General features: G+C 54.7%; 8 protein-coding genes across 8 annotated transcripts; 4 read left to right on the top strand and 4 right to left on the bottom strand.

Annotated features, from left to right (window-relative positions):
• Positions 1 to 42: 42 nt before the first annotated feature.
• Positions 43 to 640, bottom strand: CLUP02_15240 (transcription initiation factor IIA; the record flags this gene model as incomplete). Its single annotated transcript, XM_049294164.1, has 3 exons — positions 43 to 195; positions 377 to 524; positions 594 to 640. The coding sequence occupies 3 exons, from the start codon at positions 638 to 640 to the stop codon at positions 43 to 45; spliced, it is 348 nt and encodes a 115-aa protein (XP_049151310.1).
• A 402-nt stretch (positions 641 to 1,042) lies between these two features.
• CLUP02_15239 (ATP synthase subunit C) lies at positions 1,043 to 1,850 on the top strand (the record flags this gene model as incomplete). Its single annotated transcript, XM_049294163.1, has 4 exons — positions 1,043 to 1,100; positions 1,174 to 1,300; positions 1,373 to 1,681; positions 1,742 to 1,850. 4 exons carry the CDS (start codon positions 1,043 to 1,045, stop codon positions 1,848 to 1,850), a joined length of 603 nt encoding a protein of 200 aa, XP_049151309.1.
• Positions 1,851 to 2,288: 438 nt separating this feature from the next.
• Positions 2,289 to 4,462, bottom strand: CLUP02_15238 (molybdenum cofactor synthesis domain-containing protein; the record flags this gene model as incomplete). The annotated part of the gene is made up of 3 exons (XM_049294162.1): positions 2,289 to 4,000; positions 4,049 to 4,127; positions 4,187 to 4,462. The coding sequence occupies 3 exons, from the start codon at positions 4,460 to 4,462 to the stop codon at positions 2,289 to 2,291; spliced, it is 2,067 nt and encodes a 688-aa protein (XP_049151308.1).
• A 351-nt stretch (positions 4,463 to 4,813) lies between these two features.
• Positions 4,814 to 5,433, top strand: CLUP02_15237 (Rpp14/Pop5 family protein; the record flags this gene model as incomplete). Its single annotated transcript, XM_049294161.1, has 2 exons — positions 4,814 to 5,024; positions 5,084 to 5,433. 2 exons carry the CDS (start codon positions 4,814 to 4,816, stop codon positions 5,431 to 5,433), a joined length of 561 nt encoding a protein of 186 aa, XP_049151307.1.
• Positions 5,434 to 5,439: 6 nt separating this feature from the next.
• On the bottom strand, positions 5,440 to 6,619 carry CLUP02_15236 (uncharacterized protein; the record flags this gene model as incomplete). The annotated part of the gene is made up of 3 exons (XM_049294160.1): positions 5,440 to 6,108; positions 6,168 to 6,493; positions 6,556 to 6,619. 3 exons carry the CDS (start codon positions 6,617 to 6,619, stop codon positions 5,440 to 5,442), a joined length of 1,059 nt encoding a protein of 352 aa, XP_049151306.1.
• Positions 6,620 to 6,939: 320 nt separating this feature from the next.
• On the top strand, positions 6,940 to 12,019 carry CLUP02_15235 (lysophospholipase NTE1; the record flags this gene model as incomplete). Its single annotated transcript, XM_049294159.1, has 3 exons — positions 6,940 to 7,490; positions 7,550 to 10,473; positions 10,659 to 12,019. The coding sequence occupies 3 exons, from the start codon at positions 6,940 to 6,942 to the stop codon at positions 12,017 to 12,019; spliced, it is 4,836 nt and encodes a 1,611-aa protein (XP_049151305.1).
• A 1,408-nt stretch (positions 12,020 to 13,427) lies between these two features.
• Positions 13,428 to 14,102, top strand: CLUP02_15234 (uncharacterized protein; the record flags this gene model as incomplete). Its single annotated transcript, XM_049294158.1, has 1 exon — positions 13,428 to 14,102. One exon carries the CDS (start codon positions 13,428 to 13,430, stop codon positions 14,100 to 14,102), a length of 675 nt encoding a protein of 224 aa, XP_049151304.1.
• A 717-nt stretch (positions 14,103 to 14,819) lies between these two features.
• On the bottom strand, positions 14,820 to 16,646 carry CLUP02_15233 (uncharacterized protein; the record flags this gene model as incomplete). The annotated part of the gene is made up of 3 exons (XM_049294157.1): positions 14,820 to 16,267; positions 16,381 to 16,441; positions 16,584 to 16,646. The coding sequence occupies 3 exons, from the start codon at positions 16,644 to 16,646 to the stop codon at positions 14,820 to 14,822; spliced, it is 1,572 nt and encodes a 523-aa protein (XP_049151303.1).
• Positions 16,647 to 17,238: the final 592 nt, after the last annotated feature.

Genomic DNA, 17,238 nt, shown 5'->3' with positions numbered 1-17,238 from the left:
TCGACGCCGCCTCTGATGCTCACTATCGTTGACGCATACCCTTCAAGGGCCTTCACCGGGCTTCTTGGCGTTGCAGCTGACGATCTTGACCTTGTCGGCGGTCACGATCTGCCCGCCATTATCCAGCTTGAATTGAACGTTCTTGATAAGAAACGTCCAGACTTCGTCGCAGAATCGGTAGGTGCTCAGGCTTCCCTATGATGCGCGCAACGTTAGCTCTGATTCACAATTCTCGTGCCAATTGGGGCGCATTTTCTGCGCATTCCAAGAGGGAATCGCTTCTAAGCTAGAAATACTCTGAGTTATGCGCCGGAGGCTGGCAACAGAGATCAAACTCCGGCGCAAACAAGCAAGATGGTAAGTAAGCAGCACGTACCTTGAAAGTCAAGCGAGCCTTGACGCTCTTTTGCAGAGCCTCTGTGATGGCCTGGTCGAAGTTGGCCAGGATCTTCATCGCCAACTGAGGGTGAATACGCTCCTCGCTGATGAGATCGTCCAGCATATCTGTCAGCGCAAGGCCGATGCTGCATCAAGCAAATGAGTTAGTCATCTGTAGCACAGGTATGTAGTAATTAATTTGGATGGCGCTGTACCTGCTACGGCGATAAAGCTCGTAGAACGATTGAGGTGCGGCGGCCATCTTGGAGATTTGTTCTGATCTCCTACGGGCGGGTCGTTTTAGGCGGTTGTGAGTGTGAAAGAGGCGAGGTTGTATTTATAGTGGCATTGTTTGAGGATATCCTTGGATTCTGCTTATTCATCTGCTGTATGTGGGGCTGACATGCTCTTGCCGTGGCTGATGACACCCTGGTGCCTGCCACGCCTGTCAGTCTTTCTTGCCTTGACTCTGGCTCGCATTACCTAAGGATGCATCAAGCCACATCATGTGACCTTCCCGATTCTGGATCCCTCTGCCTTACCTCAGATACCTTACCTCACTGGCCTGGACTAGAGAGCTCGACGTAGCTGCAACGCCCCCCAAAGCCCTCCACCGTCAACAACAACCACGACACAGGCAACGCAACGCACCGAATCGAGCACGATGAGTCTCACATATGGCCTGGGAGGCATTGGGAGCACCCTTCTCGTTGTAGGAGCTTGTACGAAACCCCATCTCCGCGATGGCATCGACTATTCCGCGAATCACAGTCCCAGCTAACACCTTTGAAATAGACATGCTCTTCACGGGATCGGGCGAGGCTTTCAACGTCGGCGAGTTCCTCGAATCTATCTCACCCTACGCGTGGGCGGACACGGGCATTGCCCTTTGCATCGGTTTGTCCGTTGTGGGCGCGGCATGGTATGGAGCGAAGCTTCCCAGCAATTGACGACACAGGGCCAATGCATAATCTAACATGGCGACCAAATCTAGGGGTATTTTCATCACCGGCTCCTCCATCCTCGGCGCGGGCGTCAAGGCCCCGCGTGTGCGAACTAAGAACTTGATCTCCATCATTTTCTGCGAAGTCGTCGCCATCTACGGCGTCATCATGGCTATCGTCTTCTCCGCCCAGCTCGAGAACGTCCAGGGTGAGGTTCTGCACGACGGCAACAGCTACTACACTGGTTTCGCCCTCTTCTGGGCCGGTATCACCGTCGGAATGTGCAACCTCATCTGTGGTGTCGCAGTCGGCATCAACGGCAGTGGAGCCGCGCTGGCCGATGCCGCCGACCCTACACTGTATGTTTGTTCCAGATATGATGAGCGATCTTTTACATGTGCTAATTAGCCGGGATACAGTTTCGTCAAGATTCTCGTTGTCGAGATTTTCAGCTCTGTCCTCGGTCTTTTCGGTCTGATTGTTGGACTTCTTGTCTCTGGCAAGGCCAACGCTTTCGGCAAGGCATAAGGCATAACAAGCTGTCTACACGATATGAAAGGTTCGAAAAGAGGAGGTTTATCACCGACAGCATAGCAACTATCTACCTCGGACACGATGTACAGTGGAGCACTGCATTACACCAAGGTTTACTTGGGCGGGCGTTAATGGCATACAGGCAGGGCGAGGACATTTTGTATTGTACACTATCAACGTATTATAGCTCCTCATCGAGATGATTTCTGCGCGTCATAAACTTTCGAGCTCTGATTCGCTTAGTATAGGATCTCGGCCCAAGTCGTTTACACGCAGCTGGTGTATTCTATCGGGTATAAGAGTTGACGAGTATCCTTTGAGCTCCTTGCAAGCACAGCTAGGCACATGAGGGATCAACGTTACTGACTGAAGACTGAAGATCATGTCATCATACACGCATTCTTATTATTGGTACGGGCGTAGCTTAACGATTCAATACTCCACACGGATGTCCCCCATCATCAGAGCCTCCACCTTGGCCCCCTTCTTCAACGGCTGCGAACCGGCCGGGAGAGCGAGCAGGGCATTTGCAGACTTTAGGCTGCCAACCTTTGAGCTTCGTTGACCGCCGGTACTGCTCGCAGACAGAGATCCGTCCTTTCCGACGGTGACTATGGCGCGGTGGTATTCTGGCCGAGCCTTGTCGAGAGAGAAATCGTGACCCAACGTCACGGGAACCTTGGGCAGGCCCGCGGGCTCGATGCCAGACAGCTTATGCAGCGCCGGCAGGACAAAGAGGTGAAACGTCACCAGGGCGGAAGCCGGGTTTCCCGGCAGCGAGAAGATGGTCTTGGTGACCCGCTTCCCGAGCGTCGTCTTGACGGGCACCGTGGCGAACGTGGTCGGCTTGCCGGGCTTCATGGCCACGCGGCCAAAGTGGATCGTGCCGCCGAGGGCCCGCTCGATGGTCGGCTTGAGCAGGTCCAGCTCGCCCATGGAGACGCCGCCCGTGGTGATGAGCAGGTCGCTACGGCGGAGCCCTTCGCGCAGGTTCTCCTCAAGGGCCTTTTCCTTGTCGCGCGCGATGCCGAGGTCGACGACTTCGAAACCCCACTGGCGGGCTGCAGACATGAGGGTGATGCGGTTTGTGTCGCGGACTTCGCCGAGGCGAAGGCCGCCCGGGCGGGAGGGTTCGATGATCTCGTCGCCCGTGGAGAGGATGCCGACGACGGGGCGCTTGTAGGTTTGGACTTCTGCTACGCCGACGGCTGCGAGGAGACCGATTTCGCCACCGACGCCAGAGATTTGTTCACCCTTTCTGAGGATTGTGTCGTTTTCTTGAATGTCGCTGCCGACTTCACGGATGTTCTCGCCGGGTTTGATGCCGTCAGCGAGAATCTCCACCTCCTTTTCTTCCTTTTCGTCCTTGGTTTTGGATTTCAGAATGGTGTCCTCGACCATGATGACCGAGGTGGCTCCCGGGGGTAAAGGGGCTCCTGTTGTGATTCTCGCGATTTCTCCTTCCTTGAGGGTCTTGACCTCGCCTGGGGCGGCGTGGGATACTGCGGTGACGGGGAAGACGCCCTTCATGTTGCCGTCCTCGGGTACCACCACCGCGTACCCGTCCACAATGGATGCCCTGAAGGCCGGGACGCTTTCTCTGGCCGTTACGTCTTCTGCGAGAACCGAGTTGATGATGTTGACGTCTACTTTGGTCGTCACGACCTCGGCGTCAGGGGTGAAGTCTTTGATCAGTCGCAGGGCATCGTCAACTTCCAGCATCGGGTACGGTGACTCTCTGTATCTGCGACTTGGGCCGAGACTCGGATCGTTGGAGAGGGGGTTTTCTTCCGGCTTGGTGTGTCTGACGAGGCCCCCATGGCCATGGCCGTGAGTATGTGAGTGTCCATGGCCGTGGCCGTGGCTGTGACTGTGATCATGGCTGTGGTGGTCGTGAGAGTGCGCCTGCTCTTTTTTGGTTGTTGATCCTGCAGAGGCGCCTTGGATTCCCGCCTCAGACTCGAGTTTCTTCACCCCGCCAGAGTGAAGGATCCTGGAGTCAGCGCCGGCGGCCTGTACGCACGCATGCGGCAAAGTCTTGAGGATGGCTTGTAAGTTTTCCTTGGCGCCCTTAGGGGAGCCGGGTAGAGTGACGATGACGGTGCTGTTGCGTGTACCTGCCACCGGTCTTGACATCATTGCAACTACTGCAGTCAGTTTTTGTGTTTTTTGTGAGTATCATACTCACTTACATGGAGTCACGGCCAGGGATGCAGCGAGCATTCCGTGAACCAGGCCTGGGGCGGTCCTATGGAGGAGGGTTGCGACAGCCTTTGCTTGGTGATCAGCATCCATCGATTGCATATATGCAGATATGTCGTTCATCGTACCTCGGGCGTGTTATCTGACACAGCGAATCCAGTTCCACCAGTAGTAAGGATCAAGTTGACTCCTTCCACGGGACCCAAATCCGCCCAGAGCATGATTTGCCGTTGGATCTGGGGGACATGATCTTGCACAATCTTGGTATCGGTGACCTGCCATTTACCGCCACCCTCATTTTCAATCACATCTCGTAGGATTAGTTCCGATTTGTCTGTCGACGGGTCCTTCGATGCTGTCGTCGACACGATCAAGATAGCTACTTTGAGCGGGGTGTCAGTCATAGTGGAGGTAGCTCGAGATGCTATAAGCAGTGGTGAAAGATGGTTTCCAGACACAGTTTTCTTCAAGATAAATCGGCGACCATCAAGCACATCAAATCAGATGAACTAGATATTTTTCACCTCGATGGAATACCTAGTATGCCTGGTGACGTCGGGAGCTTGTGGTAGGAGGGAGCTACCAGAGGTGAAGCTCCCCACCTTAGTCAGCAATGATACTCATGTCCTTGCATGGACCCATTCCAACGGATTGCACTTGCAGGATACGTACCTCAAGCTTGAACTTTTACAAGACTCAACTTTCAAGGCCGATTTCCTCCTCTCGTTGGATGACACGATCTTGAGCGCGCCAAGATGGTCCGAATCAAAGAGAGATACATTCTCGTCAATATTCTGTACCCGCCAGAAGATTCAAAACAAAAATCCAATGTTCCCGATTTTGTGGTGATGCATCAACCGACGACCGGAAGTCTCACTCCTCAGTCACTTCTTAAGGCGATACGAGCTGAGGTCGCTATTCTTTTCGGTGATTACGGTTCTGGTGCTATAGAAGGAAATCTCGTCGGTGAGTTCACGGAGAAGGATACGTCCGTCTGTGCTGAGCAGCATCTAACAGTCATGTAGTCAAGTATCTCTCTCAGGCGACGTCGACTTTCATCTTGAAAGTGAAGAGAGCGCACTACCGTCTAGTCTGGGCTGCTCTGACGTTTATGAATCGCGTGCCTCTCAAGAGCGGAGAAGGCAAGCCCTGCACCTTCAAGGTTGTCAGAGTCAGCGGGACCATTCGAAAGGCCGAGGAAGAGGCCATTCGTCAAGCGAGACAGCTCGTGCTTGCCGCCAAAGATTCTTCCGCGGCTGCTGCCGGCGGCGCGTTGCCGCTTTTCTCAGAGCCCAGGACCGAAGCCGAGGACGCGGTCATGTTCGATGCGTCGGACGTGTCTGACGAAGATGACGTGATTGAAGATGACGGCTGAAGGGTATCATTTGTTCTTGCGCACTACTTTTATGCCACTATCTGCAGGTATCGTCATGTCGCCAAAGTCTGGATCATAATCGTCGGCCGGCGGCGGCGGCGCCTGCCCGGCGCTGGGATCATCCTCCTCCCGCATCTTGGCCTGCTCTTCCCATTCCTTCCGCTCCAGCTCGTCGTATTCCGCCTTACGATCGACCCAGCGCTCCTGGATATCCTGCACCTCCATCATGGACGACTCGTTGCGCATTGCGACCTGCCAGACGGAGTCATTTGCGCCTTCTGCACTGCCAAAGGCGTATCCTCCTGCTCGGTCGATCACCCGGAGGAGATGCATCATGCTCTTCTTGTCTTCGACTGCGAGGACCTCGAACCGGACTAGGCTGTAGCTCTCGATCATGTTTGACACGGCTTCATTGAGTCTGCTGAACTTTTCGTTGCGCATCGCCGGCGATTCTTCTTCCAAGTATGGGATCAGATACGAGAGGTCATCGACGTCGGTATAGTATTCGAGGTTGAAGGGGAGATCGTCATAGGAGGCGACTTTATCGATCTTGGTCAGGACGTTGATGTGTGGCATGTCCATCTGGAGCATGGCGCGAAGGGCCAGGAGTAGGTTGGAGATGTACAGCGAGGGTTGGGTCAAGCAGAAGGAATCGGAGAGATGTACGACGACAAGCTAGGAATACGTTAGCGAGGTCGGTCCGGGGGGGGGGGGGATGATCGTGGGCAGCTTACTCTAAAGCCAATCTTCTGTAGCTTAAAGAAGATATTGCGCAGAGAGTTGTGGTGTGTGTATAGCTCGACTTGACCCGGGCAGTCAAAGAGAATGTAGTCTTCGCTGAATTCTTTCAAGCCTTCCTCCAGCCACTCCATGTTGTGCTCGAGCTCCTCTAGGGCATAGAGGATGCCGCCGTTGGGGCCCAGCTTGTCACCAGCCATGATATCTTCTAGCTTGACGAGGTCGCGGATATCGAGAGCTTTCGGATAGTTTGTGTGATCGTTTGCGGGATCGAGGTTGACCACGGAGCATGCGCGGCCAATGGCGCCCATAAACTGGTGCACTAGGCGCATTGTATTAGCACCGTAGACGACAAAGTTGTGTGTGTTGGCAAGGGTAGCCTACTGCCATCGCAATAGGTGCTCTTTCCAGAGCCTGGAGCACCGAGAATGAGCTGCGCAAAGGGCATCGCGTCTAATTGTTGGGTGTTAGGTTCAAAACATGCGTCGTATAGCGGGAGAAAGTGCGCAACTTGGTGTCGATAGTTGGTTGTTGATAATCGTGAACTGATCTTTAACGATCAAAGTTTCCTGGTGTATGATTTACACAAGTGCAGGCCAGTCGTGCCCCTCCATGCAGCATACCAACACCACCACATTAAGGAAAGCCATGGGCACTGTTCGGCCGGGCTGCCGTCACATGCCGCACGTTCCGCCCGCCCTGGGAACTTTTTGGCGGGGTGGGGCGGCACAAACTGGCTGACCGCCCGTGCCCACCTCATGTTCCTCCATGCTGCAAGCTTCTTCAAGCTCCCCCACAGCGCAAAAGCTCTTTTCTTCCTCCCTCTTCTATTTTTTCCCTCTTCTCTCTCCAACCACCTTCCACCTCGGTCCTGCGTCTCAGCCACCAAACAACGGCTTAAAACCAGAGGCTCTCCCTTGCCCGCACCCTGCTAGCCTCAGGGTCGCACTGCACCATGTAATCTGTCTTTTCACCTGCTTGCTGCATTATGCTGCAACGCCCGTCCCAACATCACACACCGCAGCCATGTCGTCGTCCGACATTTCGAGTGCCGCCCACGCGGTATCAGAGAGCTTGTCGGCCACAATGAAAGCTTCTCCCGAGGCCCTGCCGTCCGCGTTTACGCGTGCGCAGGAGGTCGTCGCAGCTCAGGGATCGTCCAGCTGGCTGGGGCTTTTTGGCCGGTTGATCCTCGCCATTCTGTCCTTGATCTCTTCGATCCTGTATTGGGCGATTCGAATCGTTACCATTACAATTCCTACCGTCCTCTTCACCTTGTTCTCGACAAGCTGGACTGTGACGATGAACGCCACTACTCTGTACGCGCTTCATCATCCTTATCAGGCTGCCTCTGAGCTTCTGCTGACTTGACGCGCAGCATGGTAATCATGGTTGCCATTATATCCGCCGTCAGTTGGGTGGTGCGATATCGCATCCTCAACATGTACTCTCGACTTCCTCCGGAGCCGCAGAGAAAAGAGCCTGACGTCGATTTGTTCCCCGAATCCCACGATGAGGGCAAGAAATCAGGCCTTTCGAGCTATTTGGACGAGTTCCTCAGTGCCATCAGAATTTTTGGCTACCTCGAGCGGCAGGTCTTCCACGAGTTGACCCGGAGCATGCAGACTCGCAAGCTTATCGCTGGCGAGACCTTCAACCTGGAAGAGGAGAAGGGATTCTGTATCGTCGTCGACGGTCTCGTGGAAATCTTTGTCAAATCTGGCCGAAATGCTAGAGCCATGGATCCGGACCCTTGCGACAGCTTCGGGGGAGATTCTGCCTATCCTGGAGAAGACGACGACATGTCGTCTGCTCCACAGCAGAGATACCAACTGCTTACAGAGGTTCGCAATGGAGCTCCAATGTCGTCTCTCTTCTCCATCATGTCACTGTTCACGGAAGACGTCAAGCTTCGTTCGACAGATGACGACACCCCGGAACCCACCTCGGGCAGTGGTGGACTGAGAACCTCACCATTTCCGCGCACCGCAGGCTTCCGCCGCATGCCATCAGACCCTGCCAGTCCGTTCCCAGCAACTCCTGAGTTCCCAGAGACCTCGGAGGAAAGGACTGGGGTGAGGATCGAGGAACCTCCAAAGCGGGCCACTACACCCAACTTGCCTGGTAGCGCAAGAATTCCACCTATCTCGCTTGACAGCAGCGGCAGTGTCCCCAGCAGTGCTCGCCAGCCAAGGCGCCCTCCTCTTCAGAGTCGAGCAACTTCTGGCTCAGCGCACCCAGATATCATTGCAAGGGCGACGGTAGACACAACTATCGCCATCATCCCAGCAAGCGCATTTCGCCGGCTCACCAAGGTCTATCCCAAGGCCACTTCCCACATTGTTCAAGTCATTCTCTCCCGTTTCCAGAGAGTTACATTGGCGACGGCTTACAATTATCTGGGGCTTACTGGTGAAGTCTTGCAGACGGAGAAGAACATGCTTTCTTTCACCTCATGTCAGTTGCCCAACATGCTTAGGGGCGATGCCTTGCAGCGTCTGAAGGAGAAGTTTGATCGGGAGCGGGAGAGAGTGGGCGGCGAATCGGAGAGCAAAGGCATAGCACTGCACAACGCAGACGCGCATCGTCGGCGGAAGTCAACCTCGACTCTTCGCAAGGATGCAATGATGCATTCCATGACCACCAAGGAGAGGTCATTTTCTCAGGTCGCTACTAACATCGGACCGCCAAGGGAGAGAGCTTCCACTCAGACCAGTCCTGGTGATCTTTTGGCCAACATCCAGTCAGCACGGCATATTGGCCACCGACCATCTGGTTCGGCTAGTGTTCACCTCGAACAAGTCGCTGACGCTCTCCGTCACGAGGGTACAAGCCCGCTTGCCCAGCGAGCATTCAACCCGTTCACAACTCAAAGGCAATCTCGAGGCTCGATCGACGGCCGAGAGTCCCTGGATGAAGACAACCTCTTCCGTCAGTCCATCCTTGAATGTATGTTCAAAGCGATCGGTCTGAGCAGCAACGGAAGCGTCTCCCGTGAGGCTGAGTCTGTCGAAGGATCCCCACGGCTCTTCTCTTACGACCAGAGGCGATCAAGACCTGGACTGGGCAACAATGCATTCGGTCTAATGGGCCCTTTCGATGCCTCTGGTGATGGAGACACGGAATCCATGACATCTGGAGGCTTTACACTGAACACGCCACCCAATGCGCACATCCTCGCAAGCGATATGAAGGATGATGTGGAGATTGTCTTCTTCCCCAAGGGTTCCGTTTTGGTTGAGCAAGGCGAGCGCAATCCTGGCCTCTACTACGTTGTTGACGGCTTCCTCGACATATGCACGTCGAAGGAGGACACCTCAGCAGACATTTTGCAGTCCTCAAGTAGAACGACTCTGCACACTGACCACATGGGTATGGATGGGTCTCCTGCGTATCCGCCTGATCATATGGAAGCGAAGAAGAAGCAGCCCTATCGTCGCAGTGTGTCACTCATTAAGCCAGGTGGCCTTGCTGGATACGTAGGCACAGTGTCGTCGTACCGATCTTTTATCGACGTCGTGGCCAAGACGGACGTCTATGTCGGCTTTCTGCCGCGTTCTGCTCTCGAGAGGATCGTCGACCGTTATCCCATTGTCCTGCTTACAATGGCTAAGCGACTGACCAGCTTGCTCCCGCGTCTGATTATGCACATCGACTTTGCTCTGGACTGGGAGCAGGTTGATGCTGGCCAAGTGCTTTTCCATGAGGGCGAGGAGAGCGAGGCAATTCACATCGTTCTCAACGGCCGACTTCGTCTCGTGCAGGACAGGAAAGATGGCGGTGTCAGTGTGCGAGCCGAGTTCGGTCAAGGCGAGAGTGTGGGTGAACTCGAAGTCTTGACAGAGTCTGTCAGACCAGGCACGCTCCATGCCATCCGTCAGACTGAGCTGGTCAAATTTCCACGCACACTCTTCAACAGTCTTGCCCAAGAGCACCCGAACATCACGATTAAGATTTCCAAGATCATTGCCTCGCGGATAAGGAACCTTGTCGATGACCCCTCACAGCTTCTCTCCAAGGAGGCAGGCAACGCCAACACAATTACCAAAGGCTCTTCGTCACTCAACCTGAGGACCGTTGCGATCTTGCCAGTGACTTCTGGTGTTCCTGTGGTTGAGTTTGGTAATCGGTTGATGAACGCCTTGTCTCAGGTTGGTCCTGCAAACGGTGCCACCTCCCTCAACCAATCTGCCATTCTCAACCATCTCGGCAAGCATGCTTTCAACAAGATGGGAAAGCTGAAGCTCTCCCAATACTTGGCTGACCTCGAGGAAAAGTATGGCCTCGTCGTATACGTCGCAGGTAAGATCCCTTTTTTTTTTCTCTCTATTCACCTACACTGTCCCTTTTATGATGAACAAACACCGTTTGCGGAGGCAAAAGCCGTTGATGGCCAAACATACTCTAATTTTTTCCTGATTGGACTACCTATCTCACGCTTGTTGATGACACTCGTTGCTCAAACACCGATGCTAACTATGCATCAGACACCAACGTCAATTCTCCCTGGACTCAGACATGCATCACTCAGGCGGATTGCATCCTTCTTGTTGGTCTTGCTGAAGGATCTCCGGAGATTGGAGAGTATGAGCGTTTCATGTTGGGCATGAAGTCGACTGCGAGGAAACTTCTCGTCCTTCTCCACTCTGAGAGGTACTCCCAGTCGGGGTTGACTCGAGCCTGGCTGAGGAATCGGATGTGGATCAATGGTGGACACTACCACGTCCAAATGCCTCTCGGGGCAAACATCATGCCTGCGCATCCGCCCTCAAAGCGAACGAGCACCTTGAAGGAAAGGGTTCAGATCATCCAGGCGGAGATTCAAAAGTACACTTCGAGGAAGGTTCGGCACAGTCCGTTCTACTCTCCAGATGCACCCTACAAGGGCGACTTCCATCGTCTGGCGAGACGTCTCTGCGGCAAGTCTGTTGGCCTTGTCCTAGGTGGTGGCGGCGCAAGAGGCATCACCCAAATCGGCATCATTCAGGCCATGGAAGAGTCTGGCATCCCCATTGACGTTGTTGGCGGAACCTCAATTGGCGCGTTCATCGGCGCTCTCTACGCCCGTCATGCCGATGTTGTTCCCATCTTCGGCCTCGCCAAGAAGTTTTCTGGCCGCATGGCCAGCATGTGGCGTTTCGCTCTCGATCTCACATACCCGACTGCCTCTTACACCACGGGCCATGAGTTCAATCGGGGTATCTTCAAGACGTTTGGCAAGACTCAGATTGAAGACTTTTGGCTTGAGTACTATTGCAATACGACAAACATCAGCAAGAGCCGAATCGAATACCACACCAGTGGCTATGCGTGGAGATACATCAGAGCTTCCATGTCACTGGCTGGCTTACTCCCACCGCTCTGCGATGAGGGCAGCATGCTGTTGGATGGTGGCTACATTGATAATCTGACTGTCTCTCACATGAAGAGGTTGGGTGTGGACATCATCTTTTCAGTCGACGTTGGTTCACTGGACGACGATACTCCACAGGCGTATGGTGATTCGCTGTCGGGGGTGTGGGCATTCTGGAATAGGTGGAATCCGTTCTCGGGCACAGCCAACCCGCCGACATTGGCCGAGATTCAGGCTAGACTGGCTTACGTGTCTAGTGTCGATGCTCTGGAACGGGCGAAGACGATGCCAGGCTGCTTTTACATGCGGCCTCCGATTGATGACTATGGCACGCTCGACTTTGGCAAGTTTGACGAGCTCTACCAGATGGGATACAAGTATGGACAGGAGTATTTGCAGAAGCTTAGAAAAGACGGGTCGTTGCCGTTCATGGAAGAAACGGAAGCAAAGAAGGCGATGCGGCGGACCATGGCACCCAGGAGAGCCAGCATCTAGTAGATTCTCAGACCTTAGACATGATTTGCCTACACGAGGAGCATGAATGATACCACCTTTGCACTGCCACAACGGACCAATATGTTTCCCTTTGCGATGTGTGCCTCAAAATTGATGTTTCTTGCGTGCTTGCTTCCCGCGGCTGGCGGTGACGGCGTCAACCGCTTGTCACAGGCGTTCAGCCTAAACCAAGGGGAGGGGGGCGGGGGCCTGCTGGCCCTCGTGGCTTAGACAGGATCTGTTCCCCGAGGGTGTACGGGAGAGTTTGCGTAGGTGTTCGGATAAGAGGGCACGACTCATGCCTCACGAGGGTACGATGGCAAGGATGGCACGATGGTCTCATGATGATTTTGTTGTAAGGCATTTGGGCTCTCGAGCTGTAGCCTGTGGGAGCTGCGTTGCACTGCTGCAGTGCTGATGCTGCCCGGGCCTCATTCGTTGTCTGGTGGAGCCGTTTTACGTTCTGGAGCAATGGGATGGAGAATGGTGAAGCCCGGGAGCTATGGCCAGATCGAGAACGCTTTTGACGTCAACGGCTTGGCGGGAATGATGGGGTAAGACCAGCGACATACCGTGAGTGGGGCTAAGTGAGGAGCATCTCGGGGCCGAACCCCATGACATCATGCAGGCACGGTGACGACAAGCTTTCCAGCTCGAGCCCAATGGGCAAGCTTCCCCTAGGCTCCCGGCAGTCGAAACATGGATCACGAAAGGTGTCGGGCTTGTTCAGCTAGTGGATGCGGGGGAATGCCGGCGTCCAGCGGTGAAGGGGACCTGGGACTGGGTTAGTGTAGCTTGGGTAGGTATTAAATTTCTAGATGTGCCCAGCAAATGTCTCTGTTGTGCTTGTTATCCGTAGTGCTTGTCATTTCACACCCAAGATATTCACTTTGTGTGGTCCATTCCCCCCCCCTGCCAGCAAGCCACACAAGTCGATCCAGATCCCTTCCCGATTGCCGTTGAAAAGTGCAACGCCGTCAGAGTCTCCCCTGCATATTTTGTCTCAATTCGGCATCCGTACCCCTCCCCTTCTGTGCCTTTCTTGCCCTATCCTCGACAAGGGGCCTTGACGCCACCTGCAATCCTTTGAGATATATAATCCTACGTACCGCCGCGTTCTTTTTTGCACCTTCGGTACTTTAATGCCGTTCTGAGGGGACGCCAAAACCACCAGCCTCACCACGCTTTACCCTCGAGACGTATATCAAGAACAACGGAAACAAAGAGACTGTTCGAGTACGGGGAACGTTGAACAACCGCCTTTGACACTAAACCGAAACCATAAAATAAGCTACCGTCAAACTTACACACCATCTACATCTCAATATTCAAGAGCTCGAAACCTATACAAAGTCAACAACGAAAAGGACAATACACACACATACATACCAACACACACCTACACAAAATGGTGAAGCCGAGCAAGCTCCTCCCACCCGATCCACGACCCTGGAAAGCGGAACCCGAAAAACGCAAAGAACGCAAAGAGTTCGAAAAAGAGGTCGCCGGCTTCGACTGGGGCCAGGCCATCGCCCTCGGCCTCATTGGCGCGACGGTCGCCTTTGGGATCGACAATTCGCTCAAGCGCAAAGAAGCAAAACACGAGGAGGAGGAGAGGAGGGAGGAGAGGCGGAGGCAGAGGGAGAGGCAGTCGGGGTCCCGCGCGCCGAGGAGCAGTCGCAGCCAGGCTGGATATGATAGAGACAGGGGCAGGAATAGGGAGAGGTACGGCGGCAGACACGACGACGACGACGACGGCAGAACCGACGACGGGAGGAGTTTTCGGGATGATAGGAGCGACCGGGATTACTACGACCCGGATTGGCATGAGAGGGAGTATAAGTCCGTGAGGGACTATGCGCCGCCGCCGAGCGATGTTTCCGAGGCGAGAGCGACGCGGGGCACCGCTGTGAGGGAGGAGAGTGTTAGTGTGAGGGGCGTTGGAGGGAGAGAGTACGTGAGGGCTGTGGATCAGTTTGAGAGGGATTATGGCTATGGGGACCGTCGGCCTAGGTATAATGAGCGGAGGCGGAGTCAGAGCATTCCTGTGTCGAGGTCGAGAGATTATTATTCGAATTGGTAAGGATTCTATTTTGAGAGAGAGGGATAGAGGATCTAGTGTGGTGTGCGTCGTCGGCATGCCCTGGTTCGGACGGATGAGCGATGGGGTTGATTGACATACGACACTGCATAACTAAACGACATTATGAGAATGATTATGATTAGCATGGGATGGGGTGGGTTCTGCATATGGAAGAATCGAAAACAGATACAGATACAATACCCTCTTCAGAGTAAGGGATCGAGTCTTATGTTGGAGCGAAGCATTCACATGGTTTAGACGTTTTTGCGTTGGTTCATCTTTTTAACAGATCTTTCGTTGAATTTTCAATCATACATATCTGCAGTTCAAGCCATGCCTTGCATCTGACAATAAATTAGTGGATATCGCCTGCTCACCTCGCTCACTTGCGTGTATGATACGTGGGTCATTGTCAACTTCTTACATTCTTGGCTGTTGACTAGCTACATTGTGCCCAGATCAAATGGGGAGTGACTGAAATACGGCATATTTGGGTACCATAAGCAGCTCATACAAAAGAAACATAATGCAGCGTCGTGTTCAAGATCAAAATTGAACGCCGAGATCGAAATTTCAGCACCCAAAGCATCGTTCCCACTTTTACATGGCAGTCTTCATCGGGCACTCAAGAGCCGTAAGTCCAAGCATGTTTACTCATATCCGAGTCTATTGACGCGATGCATTCTACGTACCAAAATAAAGGACTCTAAGAGAACTCTACTGTCCATCGGCAAGCGCCTTCTCGGTAGCCGCAACAATGATATCAAACGCCTTCTGGACGTGCCCCTCCTCAATAACCTGGCTGCTCCCGGTACACATGCGGATACCATACAGCCCATGAAGCGTCGTCGGCGTCAAATAAATCACGCCCTCCCCGTTCACGCTCTCCAACACCGCCTCCGTCACCTTGTTGCTCTTCTCTCTATCGCCGGCCTTGCATGTGAACACGACCAGAGCATACCGCGGCCCCGTCACAATCTCGAACAGATCCCCCCTCGACTTCACCATCTCCGCAAACCTCTCCCCGAGCCGGATCCCCCTCTCCAGATGCTTCCGGATCCCGCTGGCGCCGTACGCCCGCAGCACGAACCACAGCTTCAGGCTGCGGAAGCGCCGGCCGAGCGGGATCTGCCAGTCGCGGTAGTCCGTCACCAACCCCGCCTCGGAGAACTGGTTGCGCAGGTACGCGGGCTTGATGCTCAGCGACTCGACGAGCCAGGCGCGGTCGCGTACCCAGAGGGCGGAGCAGTCGAAGTTTGTGAGCATCCACTTGTGCGGGTTCACGTTGAAGGAGTGGAAGGCGGCAAAGGGCGCCGTGAGGTGTGCGTTCTGTGGGAGGATGAGAGCGGAGCCGGCGTAGGCGGCGTCGACGTGGACCCAGATGCCGTCCTGCTCGTCAGGGGCCAGAGCGTCCTTGATGCCCGGGAAGTCGTCGACGGCGCAGGTGTCGGTGGTGCCGAGGGTCGCGGTGAGGTAGAACGGCTCCAGCCCCTTTGCGCGGAGCGCGGCGACGGTGGAGGCGAGGGCGGCCCCGGACATTGCGTAGCCCGTTTCCGCCGGGGCCGGGACGGTGGCGAAGCGGACGCCGAGGACCTGCGCCGCCTTCTTCGTGGACGAGTGCGCCATCTCGCTGCCGAGGGCGACGAGCTTGGAGCGCAGGCGCCAGGTCTCGTCCTCCTTTTCTTCCGAGTCCGCGGGGAGGTGGGCGGTGCGGGCGCGGAGGAACCTGTCGCGGGCGGCGACCATGACGGTGAGGATGGCCTCGGAGGCGGTGCCGTGGAGGACGCCGCCGCCGCGGGTGGGCGCGGTGGAGAGGTACGGCGCGGGCAGGTTCAGGAGCCGGGCGAGCCAGTCGAGGACGATCGTCTCGAGCTCGGTGACGGCGGGGGAGCAGATCCAGTTGAAGTGGGCGCCGTTGAAGGCGTTTGAGTAGAGCTCGGCGAGCATGGCCGGGTAGGAGGAGGAGCAGGGGAAGAAGGCGTGGAAGGAAGGGGATTGCCAGTGGGTTATGCCGGGCACGATGTGGGATTGGAGGTCGGCGTGGATGGTCTGCCATGATTCCGGGTCCTCGGGGGCGGATTGCGGGAGGAGGGGGCGGAGGTAGCCTGGGGTCACCGAGGGGAGGACTTTTGGTTGGGAGGTGATTGTGTCGTAGTATTTTGTGACTGGGGGATGGTGGTTAGTGATTGAGGGCTTCGTGAGAGGGGTTGGAGGATGAGGATTGGGGTGAGGGTGTTTGGTGGTGATGAGATTCAGGAGCGTGTGATGAGAGACTTACTGTCTTCTATGGCCTCTGCGGCCGCGGTGCGGAATTCGGATGAATCCATCTTGAAGAAGGTCTACTAGTCAATGTCTAAGTGCTGCTACTGATGTCCTTCGCTCAGAGCCTGGGTACGTGTATGGAGGGCAGGATTGTCCGTCTTATAGAGAATGATATCTCGAGTCTTTAACGCCACCTTTCCAGCAGCATGAGAGACGCACACATGAGATGAAGTCAATTGTGTTGTGGACGTAGTAAGTAATAGCCCGGCCAATCAAGAGCATTTCACAAACTAGGGTCGGCTGTCCATAGACGACATGGAAGTGTGTATCTCTATCTGGTACTCCACCATGGCCCGCCCATCACATCATGGTCCGATTTCCTATTTCCCCGGTTCTTGGAAGGTGGATTCCGAATGCAGTAATGTAATAGGTCAATGGTGTCGAAAGCTGTTCGTCGTGGCGTACGGAGGACTCGACTACTCGTCAGCCAGCCGCGCGGGGCGGCTCAACGCGGGGTTTGTCGCTCGGAACACCGGCCGGAATGCCCTCGGAACGGCTCCGATTATAAGCATAATGCACCCAGCCCTGCTCAAAGGACGCCTTTTTGACAGAAAGAATGTCAAAAATGCGTTTTGGACCCTCCGCCCTAAAGTGACATGAGCGTCGCAATTGAGTTTTCTGGGTCGCTGATCCCGGCACTAAGGGTCAAGTCCGAGATCTACCTAGTATCTGGTGTACCTTGCCATGTGAGACCAACGAGAAAGCAGCCACCGAATCCATTTTGATCATGAGTTTGACTGCTTTGAAGTTCTATTTTTATTGGTCTTCTCTGGGCTATGCTCTGCCTGGATTTGGGCCCTGGAAACATTTGAAA

This window comes from Colletotrichum lupini, chromosome 8, assembly GCF_023278565.1.
Source record: "Colletotrichum lupini chromosome 8, complete sequence".
Classification (NCBI taxonomy): Eukaryota; Fungi; Ascomycota; class Sordariomycetes; order Glomerellales; family Glomerellaceae; genus Colletotrichum; species Colletotrichum lupini.
Note: the sequence above shows the minus strand (reverse complement) of the source record. Positions and strands in the feature narration are given on the sequence as shown.